The 9,493-nt window shown below is 35.8% G+C and overlaps 3 protein-coding genes across 3 annotated transcripts; 1 reads left to right on the forward strand and 2 right to left on the reverse strand.

Annotated features, from left to right (window-relative positions):
- Positions 1 to 149: 149 nt before the first annotated feature.
- calypso (ubiquitin carboxyl-terminal hydrolase calypso) lies at positions 150 to 6,349 on the reverse strand. The gene is made up of 8 exons (XM_011637721.3): positions 6,162 to 6,349; positions 5,813 to 6,027; positions 4,967 to 5,739; positions 4,476 to 4,609; positions 2,359 to 2,463; positions 1,964 to 2,280; positions 721 to 869; positions 150 to 596 (listed from the first exon to the last, which is right to left on the reverse strand). Exons 1-8 carry the CDS (start codon positions 6,217 to 6,219, stop codon positions 518 to 520), a joined length of 1,830 nt encoding a protein of 609 aa, XP_011636023.2. The 5' UTR covers positions 6,220 to 6,349; the 3' UTR covers positions 150 to 517.
- Positions 2,764 to 4,718, forward strand: LOC105426476 (uncharacterized). Its single transcript, XM_011637720.2, has 2 exons — positions 2,764 to 3,115; positions 3,198 to 4,718. The coding sequence occupies exons 1-2, from the start codon at positions 2,942 to 2,944 to the stop codon at positions 4,422 to 4,424; spliced, it is 1,401 nt and encodes a 466-aa protein (XP_011636022.2). The 5' UTR covers positions 2,764 to 2,941; the 3' UTR covers positions 4,425 to 4,718.
- Positions 6,350 to 7,307: 958 nt separating the features above from the next.
- ECSIT (evolutionarily conserved signaling intermediate in Toll pathway, mitochondrial) lies at positions 7,308 to 9,223 on the reverse strand. Its single transcript, XM_011637719.3, has 2 exons — positions 8,335 to 9,223; positions 7,308 to 8,051 (listed from the first exon to the last, which is right to left on the reverse strand). Exons 1-2 carry the CDS (start codon positions 9,221 to 9,223, stop codon positions 7,771 to 7,773), a joined length of 1,170 nt encoding a protein of 389 aa, XP_011636021.2. The 3' UTR covers positions 7,308 to 7,770.
- Positions 9,224 to 9,493: the final 270 nt, after the last annotated feature.

The following is a 9,493-nucleotide window of genomic DNA, read 5'->3' on the forward strand; positions in this document are numbered from 1 at the left end:
TTGACAAGTAATGTATATTTGTAAAGTAGTTTGTACAATATAAGCAATATCTACGATAACATTTTTGAGTTGCAAAATCAGTCATATTGTCGTTCAAAAAAGATTTGCATTATATTAAAAAAGATATCAAGTTAACGATAAGTCTGTGGTTCTGAATGGACATAGCAATATATTTAGAAATTATACATGGTGACACTTGACGTTAATATTTTAGAGGATAAATTTGAAACCGAAAAAGAATAAAATATCATATAAACATATGAAAATGATTATTTCTAATATTTTATTACAATTCAGAAAAAATAAACGATCTATGTTTATATGACTTTTTTCTTCTAGACTTTAATTCATTCCCTAAAATATTTACGCATAATTTATATACATGGCCTCTTTATATAAAGTACCAAATGATTTTTTAGTACGTGTTTTGTGTGTGCTCATAGTAAGCAATTCAAGTAATTCCGAACAGATGCGCGCGGAATGAAATTCTAAGCCATGTAGTTACCACAGTTAAAGATTACTTTCGTTTTTTACATTTTGTTCTACCACGCCGTCTGCGAGAGGAGTTCTGGCGGGTGTCGGACTTTTTCGATGACCTGAAAATGGAATCAAAATTCGACTTCAGAAAAATAATTAACTAGCTTAATGAATACTTTACAAAAAATCCATTTCGTGAGATATGAAGTGATTAAATATCGATTATTTATACAAGAACGTTACCTGTGAACTCTATTCACCGAAACGGAAGAGTGTTTCTTTAACGTTAGATGCTGTTGAACTAACTCCGCCAATTTTCCCTGTTGAGCAAGCATCGAAAGGAAAGTACAAATGAACTCATCGTAATTGTGTGTTCTTCGGCAATCATCGATCTGAAAGATCCCCACGATTTCTGTAATTCTTCGAGAACAAAACGCTCAACGATGAATTGTAAGTTATATTCTTGAAGAATGAAAAGGTATATAATAATAATTTTATTAAAAGTGCAATAGTGAACAAAATACAATTTAAAATATATACAAATACAAATTAATAATAAATAGTTGCACAACAATAAACGAGACTACAGATATACTGGTTTAACAAAAATTTGTATAAAGAATACAAATGAAACAATTACTAATACAAAACATAATATAGCGATAAAAATATATTTCAAATCATAAAAGTATAATACATAATGTTACATGCATGGATGTCTGGAGGAAAAAAATAAAGGCACTTATCCCTCGTAAATAAAAAAATTAAATTTTATATAATTTTTTTTATTCACGAGGGATAAGTGCGTAATTATTTATAAATTTTGGATTTATTTAATTGCATGTTTAAATGCGCATATATCCAATTTATAATGTATATTGTTGTCTTTCTTTAAAAAAATTCCCGCAAGCATCCATGTAATGGTTATGTTTATGATATAAATACGATAATAATTGATACAAAGTTAGTATAGTAAGCGTTAGTATACAGCAATGTATATATAATGTATGCATAATATATAAACATTAAAATACAAAAGTATAAATTATATAAATGAGCAGTAGCATTAATAAAAAGAATCAAGTAATTATAATTTAATCAAAGTCAAGTAACTATAAAAATCAAGTAACTATAATTTATATATATATATATATATATATATATATATATATAAATAAGATTAATAAATATTTGCTATTATCAGTATAAAAGATGAAGTGAGAAGTTATATAAATAATGAGAATCATGATAGATCTTCCATGACTAAGTCGAAACAAGCTATTTAGATATAGTGAATTAATACAGTACATCCGATCTGAAAGACGAAAGAGATGATAAAAACGATGAATAAGAATATAATAAAATGTTCCACTGGAATGTATAATAATAAAGAAAGTACTTTGAAATTTTGTTATATCGGTTCACTGCAAACTCTTTTAAAATAGCAAGCGCTTCGTGTGCAAAACGCAAAGTGTGCACGACCGACCTTGTATTTATTCCGTTTATCGTTCTCATCCTTCAGGCTGGTCTCACACACGCTGATCTCGTGCTCCAAATTTTTTAGCAGCGCCAAAAGATCTTTTGGCGCGAATGTGTGCGGCTCGAACAATTCCGGATATTTGGAGCACAGCTTAGGATCGATTTTCTCAACCTTTTTCTCCTCTATGACTGTGTCACCGTTGCTAGTTTTCACCCTCGCGTGAGGAATTCTAACTTCACCTGACAGACAAACTTTTTTGTGTAAATGGCCGCTGTCGGAAACCAATCTCTTCCCATTTATATTGATATTTCCCAAAGAACGGCCTGCGTAAACGTCACAGTTACATATTAAATAGTCTATAAATCGCGCTGAACTGCATGAATAAATTTGATACTACTTACTCAGACCCGCCTCATTCTTTTCGTCGCCAGCGACTCTAATCACTACAAATTTCTTGAAGTCCTTTGTTGACGTAGGGCTGCTCTGACCGGAATTCCATCCCCAAGCTAAGAGATACCAAGATAATTATATTCTTCGAGCTTTCACAAATATTTCTTTTAAAATTGTATAGTTTGTAAATTAACACCGTTTCATAAACTATTGCTAATGCCAATGTTTCGTGAATATTCAGTTTATCTCATCAAAATGAGGATCAACCTGATACTAAAATATTCTAAAGTCTCCTTTTCTCTGATTCAAAGTCCAAAGTTCGCGAAATTATTGCTAACGATCTCAAAATACCTCTTTATATTCTATGTTTTAAAATATTTCCAAAATCCCGCTCGATCGGAAACAGACGATCGGGCAGACGGGCACTGCGTAATAGACAGGTCAAGTAACTGTATGTGAAAGAGGTGCGAAACGAGACGTTTCGCAGAGATGCACGAGTATATACGCGTGTAAAAAGTTGTGTGTGAAAAGTACACAATATCTCCAGTACTGAGCAGACACGCATGATGCGGTCTGCAGCAGTCGCGACACGGAATGCGGTTCGCATCGGTCCTCCTAATCGCGTGCAGCCTGATCTGCCAGGCAAATTCCTCTAGATGTCCGGAATCGAAGAAGCCACATCGGACGAGCTGCACGATTTTCTATAACTGCGTGAATCTGCCCGGTGGTGGTTATGTGTGGGTTCCGTCGAAATGCATCGAAGGCTTGGTGAGATAAACAGATGAACCATTCAATTCTCACGATATTCTAAATGACGCTGCTAATGAATGTCTGTGAAATACGATTTCAGGTATTCCAGCCATATTTAAGGATGTGCGTGGTCCCTGGTGATATCTGGACGTGCGACATACTCTCAACCGAGCCGACTTCCGTGACGAAGCACGGGACGTCCGAGCTGATCGATTCAACGGATACCAGCTATCTAGGATATTCGCAGGATTCTTTTTCCAAAACGATCGACTCGTCCTATGTGATCGACAATTTCTCCGACCTGACAACTGAAGCAGTGACCGCGTATCCCTTAATCGAATTTGAAGAATCAAATGAAACCGTGAAAAATGCATCGCATCAGAAAGGAGAAAATGATCTGTACACGAATAGTCAAAAGCAATTGCCATTGTCGCTAATGCAGGAATATAAAGATATCGTAAACAATCATTATAAATGGCTGAACGAATTGATGACTCGGTTGGACGTCTACAAGGAACTGTCGGCTGTGATATCGAGTACCCTGACGATACCCATCAAAGACGTTACGACTATAAACCGAATTCAGACCGTCATAATCGCGTCATACAATCAAAGACAAAATACATCGTTGAATTATCTCACGCACAGCTGCGCCAAAGACGAATTACATAACGATGAATCAAGCGGAAGTAACGGACCTCAGGTGGCCAACGTCGTGACGACGGATGGTACCGTTTCGACAGAAAGTACCTTGGAGTTGCTAATCAACGGTCTGGATCCTGACAACAACGTAATAAGGATCAGCGATAATCTTGGAAACAAACAGTACTTCACAATCGAACGATACAAAGCCGTGGCGCATCGATTAACGCCACGGTCCGTCAGCGTTGTGGCATGCACGAAGAATATTCGCCTGCCGAACAGGACGGACTGTGCCCGGTATTATATGTGTGATCCGAAAACAGCTGTCGTGGCAGAATACTCCTGTCCGCTGTATACGGCTTTTAACGTATACTCGCGAATCTGTGATGTTGAGAGCGTGAAAGCATGCGGGAGCGACATGCATTCTGAGAATGAAATATTCGTTGAACGTATCGAGACCGAGAGTTCGACGATTCCCAGTGGAGAAGCATCCGGGGAAGAGAGATTGTGTCAGGAACTTGGAAAGATCAAGGATCCTGCTTCCGATTCTCATTACTACATCTGTTACAGTACGCCGGATTCCGAAGAAATCGAATCGATTCGAATGACCTGTCCAAATAGCTTGATATTTTGTCAGAGCAAGAGAGTGTGTACCACCAGACGACTATGTGACGCATCGCTGTGAAGAGAGTAAAACGAGTATCTCCCTTTTTCTTTCCTTCCATTTTTCTTTTACCTTGAGTGGGCGAATTGAAGGCCGATCCGATTTCCGACGAGGTATCCGTACTTGAGGAACTGTGAGCCGGCGAGGTTTGAATTCGCAATGGCGTGGCATAATCCAAAGCGCACATTACTACCTTCTCCATTCCACTAAAAGTAAAAGTGAATTTATATCAAAACTATAACGCCAATACCAGCTTTTACAGATTAGTTATAAAGAAATAAATGAAGTCTTCAAATAAATATATTTAAAAACCGATGATGCATTTAGACTTAATAATCACTTTTCGAATTTTTTAATTATAAATAAATATATAAAGTATGATTGTAACTTTCTAGCTGAAAAGATTAACAAAGCAGTTTTTAACTTACAAATTGTTATGCAATTATTATACAATTATTTTTCACTGTTACATCTCTCTCGAGTTTAAATCAATATCATCTGAAGTATTATGGCAAAACTAAACAGTGCGTTAGACAAATAAAATATTTGATTGTTGAATCTACCTAGATTCGGTTTTTCCAGATGTGATGCCAGAGACCGATTCATCCATAATCACCGTTGAATCATTATTTCTCTCAACATTGATGGTAGGAATCGTAGGCGATTCTTCAATTTCTGTTTTAGTGGCCAATCCATTTTCATCCTCGATCTTGTTTCTTTTCTCATATTGTTTCTCTTTATCGGAATCAATCTCTTTATGCGAATTTTTCTCAGCGCTGCCGCCATCTTGATGACTCAGTTTCATCAATTGCTGTAGAGCCTCTAGGACTATTTGCCTATTAGTCTTCAGCATCGTTAACTTATGTGAAATAGCAAGACGTCTGTCTGGCACAACAGCCATTAGATTAAATCTGATATCTTGCAGTTGTTCACCGGTTGCCATGCCTAAACGATCAGTTATCACACGTCTGAACTGTTCCGTCCATTCCTCATGTTCTTTCCATGGCCCGTGATCCATAGGATATGGCTTCAAACCATCCAATTCAAAGAGCCTGCCATTTATTGGTACATAGCTCACAAAATGGAAAGCTTCGCCAGTGAATCTGCCTGTAGAGACACCGGTATTCTTGTCCTGCCGTCTCTTTGCCTGGGGCATAGCATGTGAATTGTGCGCACAGGCTAACTCTGGTGTATTACCAATTGCCCAACCCTTGTTTTCTGGACACATGCCAGAGGTGTGCATTTTCAATCGGGATAGGGTCGTGCCCAAATGAATATTTGGACAATTCAACAGAACCGAGAGCAACGCGTGAGTAGCACAACTGTTGGGAACAACCTGCGGCAGTTACATAACATTATGTTACAAAGACAATTTGTACGCTGACACAAGTAAGAATTGTACACTAAACCTGTTGCGCGAAGAAGATGTTATTAACAATCTCTTCATCCTTGACGAAGCTCTCATCCTGTTCCACCACCTTCCGCCTGGATCGCCGCTCCTCGATCCATCGAAACAAGAAGATAAAACCATAAACTGGCCCTTCCAAAGATTTCTGCAGATCATAAATCTCCTCGACTTGGACACCCTTCACCCCGAAGTCTTCCAGAAGCAGCGTGAATAGGCCTGAACAGGTATGAGAAACTTCATAACTTCGCACGAATTTACGACGCAAAACACGCGCTTTCTACCAGCTACGGGATAGACGTGGGATCATTGACAGATGATTTGACAGATACGCTTCAAAACTGACAACATACCTGGGTCGCTTTCCAGTTCTAGCCAACCTTCCGTCAGTCGATTAATGTCAACAGGCATCTTTCCGTCAACTGTCGAAGGGAAATAAAAATCGCTCGCGAAAAATCGCGGACTCACCGCATTATAGACTTAAGGCCGCATCCCATTTGACACTCGCGACGCTCTTTGAATCATTTCATCTCTGTTTCTTCGGCGAATGTTAAACAAGGATAGGCGAATTCAGGCGTTCGGAGCGCCAAGCGGAACATACTCGTAGGATATGTCAGAACGTGTTTCAAACCACTCACGTTAATGATTGAGAATGGACAGTTTATGTTACGTATAGATTTTTCAAAACTGATAGTGCAACAATATCTTCTTCCATTTGAAGATAATTACTTTCGAATCAAATACATTGCATCTAGATATTCATACGTCATGACTGCGCTTCGATAATGTGATTACTAGAATAATATTTCTGAAAATTCATAATGAAAACAACAAAAAATTTTGAAAATAAGAGTTATATTTAATAATTCTTAAATTATACTTTACTTTGTTATTACTTCATTATAAATTATACTTTACTTTGTTATTATTTCGTTATAAATTATTTTACTTTATTTTTATTTTTGTTTCAAATTTCAACATCAGATTTTATAATTATGATATATAAATATAGCTGGAAGCAATGCAATCTGATTCGGAAATAATTATCTTCAAATGTTTGAATAGCAATCACGGACTCTCATCCGCTCTTGAAGATGTGAAAATAACAATTGTGATCAAACTCGGAAAAAATTTTTTTTGTGAGCAGCAAAAAGGCTTTAGAAATTTAAAGATATTATTGAGAAGTATCTATATTATCGACTATTGATATATTTCTGCTTAATCACATACGTCCAAAGATTACATAAATATTTGAACGTGTAAATAATATACTATGAAAATCATAAATCTTTATTATATAAATACTTCATAAATAAGAATATGTACTTTTAACGTAGCTGTGGTAAAAAAAATCTTGAAGTATGATGATTGACTTATTTATTCCTACTAATTAATTCAGTATTTTAATCTGTTTTTTTATTTAACTTATTCTTTATATAATTTATAATTCTCTATCTCTATAATTTATTCTTTTTCCAATTCTAGTAAAAAATATAGCCTTTATTATTATCTTAATTATTTATTTATTATTACATTATAGTAATTCTTTGCAACATAAGTTATAACAAAATTATGCGTTTTGCTTTAAACATGAGACTTTTAAAATTAATTGACGAATAAATATTTTTTATAGCCAGGGAAATAAAGATCTTTTTGATTGTAAAAATAAACGGTAAGTTAAAAGCAATATATAGAAATATTAATATACAGAAATATTAATTTATTTAAATATAGAAATTATTAAATATTTACTTATTTTTATATTTATAATTATTATTAAAAGTAACTTAGAATCTATTGAGTAGATTGAACTATTAAATAGAAAGTGACGTCAAACGCATAAAAACGTTATATTTTTTTATATATGCTATCTACAGAAACGCCTGTCAATTTGTTACATAAGTGAGATTATTTATCATCGTTTCTATATAATTCTTTAATGATCTAATAATTTACACTTTTCTACCGATTGTCCCTTTGCACTATTTCGTTTTTATCATCATTTTCATCTTTATCGATGTATAATGGATCTTTCATAGACGATGATAATTTGAACACCACTGGAATTACATTTAAAATAGGATTCGTCTTTTGCAAACATCGTATCCAAGATAGCAAAGAATCCTTCGAGGATGTGCCAGTGGCGCACATTGCGAAATATGTGCCGTCGCTTTGCTCGTGGACCGTAGGAGCAGGAATTATTTCTTTTTTGTCCCAGAAAGGTATTTTAATATCTGAAACATCTACAAAAAAGAAAAATAATATTAATATTTTCCTATTAAAATAATTTGAATATTTAGTACGTTTATCTAATTTATAATATTATAATAAAATTAATAATAATAATAACTTATATTATTACAATTAATTTATAGATACACCTATAATAGATAATAGATTATGGATACTTGAAAATTTCATTATTCTATAGCCAAAATGATAAAATTTGTAAAAAAATTTGTAACAAAATAGATGAAATATTACTCTTGTATTAATGGATATTAATGGATTTAGTTAATTATTTACCATCAGGATTTTCATAATCATTTTTCTTTTCTTTGGCCTCTCCCCTCAGGACAAAATAATCTATACACTGATCTGCAACCCAAACTGTGTATGGTCCTTCAACAAAAATTGGATTATTAGGGGAGTGGGTTTGCAAAAGTTCCTCCTGTACACTACTCATTGCAGATACGATCCATGTGTTATCAATGGCATCCTCTATGTCCTTGGTCTTAAACTCTGTAATCTTGGTCTGCACATCCATACTGGATATCTTATTCATTGCAAGTCTAGCAAGCACTAGCGGATCTTTGGGTGCTGGCCTCGGACAAGGCCAAGGATTCAGATTGGCAAACTTGGGCATCCAGTATACCATCCTCCAGAATTTCTTCAATGGCAACCCATGTTTCCCAAAGATATTCAGCAACATATCCTCCATCTCCGAGTCTGGCATCACAGAGTTGTGCTCCATCTTGCAGAGCAGATGGACAGCGACTTCCTGCTGTTTGGGGTAGTGCATAAATATGTCCTGGAAGTAATTGCGCGGGACAAACTTGCCCTTGGGCAGCACGTCCAGGAGAGACTTATATACCGCTAGATCTCGGTTCACGCCGAATTCATCCATGTACTTGAGGGCCACCTGAATGAACTCCACGTGACCACGTCTCATCTCATTGTTGTTCTTATACTGGCGCAGGATGTCCAGGAAGGTCTCCTTCTCCTTGTTCTCCATATTCGCAAAGGCATGGAGAACGAGGGCTGATGGTTTGTCGTTCTTGTCATTTTTCTTACCCCGGTACTGACTGATGTGAACAGCACGGCTCCATGTCCGACTCTCAGTTTCACGTAACGACTGCTTCAACAACACAGAGACACTTGACGCGAGGACGTTCCGGGTGATTTGCGAAAGCATATTTACCGATGTGCTCCTTCGAATTGGCTAACATTTCATTTTTGATTGACTAAACTGAATTTCATTTGTGCGCCCGAAAGGTTATGACTCCCTAGTAGTGATCTACGGAGCTAACCTCTTTTTCTAACCTTCTCTTTCGCACTGTGCGCCATTTTGGCAGGTAAGGATGTTGCTTTTTTGAAGTGTTTGTATTTTGTATTATGCCTTCTTTCTCGAACGTATAATTACATTATTATTTATTTCATTTTACGTGCAGAAAGTGTAACAAAG

The sequence above is a fragment of the Pogonomyrmex barbatus genome, unplaced genomic scaffold, assembly GCF_055798465.1.
Source record: "Pogonomyrmex barbatus isolate J1 unplaced genomic scaffold, ASM5579846v1 scaffold1, whole genome shotgun sequence".
NCBI classification, from domain to species: domain Eukaryota; kingdom Metazoa; phylum Arthropoda; class Insecta; order Hymenoptera; family Formicidae; genus Pogonomyrmex; species Pogonomyrmex barbatus.

Coding starts and splice junctions, on each gene's coding strand:
- LOC105426476 (XM_011637720.2), top strand. CDS start 2,942: ATGCGGTTCGCATCGGTCCTCCTAATCGCGTGCAGCCTGATCTGCCAG. Junction 3,116..3,197: donor CGAAATGCATCGAAGGCTTG/GTGAGATAAACA, acceptor ATACGATTTCAG/GTATTCCAGCCATATTTAAG.
- calypso (XM_011637721.3), bottom strand. CDS start 6,219: ATGCCTGTTGACATTAATCGACTGACGGAAGGTTGGCTAGAACTGGAA. Junction 2,464..4,475: donor CTTCAATTCGCCCACTCAAG/GTAAAAGAAAAA, acceptor GGTATCTCTTAG/CTTGGGGATGGAATTCCGGT. Junction 2,281..2,358: donor AAAGAATGAGGCGGGTCTGA/GTAAGTAGTATC, acceptor ACGTTTACGCAG/GCCGTTCTTTGGGAAATATC.
- ECSIT (XM_011637719.3), bottom strand. CDS start 9,223: ATGCTTTCGCAAATCACCCGGAACGTCCTCGCGTCAAGTGTCTCTGTG. Junction 8,052..8,334: donor TGATTATGAAAATCCTGATG/GTAAATAATTAA, acceptor TCTTTTTTGTAG/ATGTTTCAGATATTAAAATA.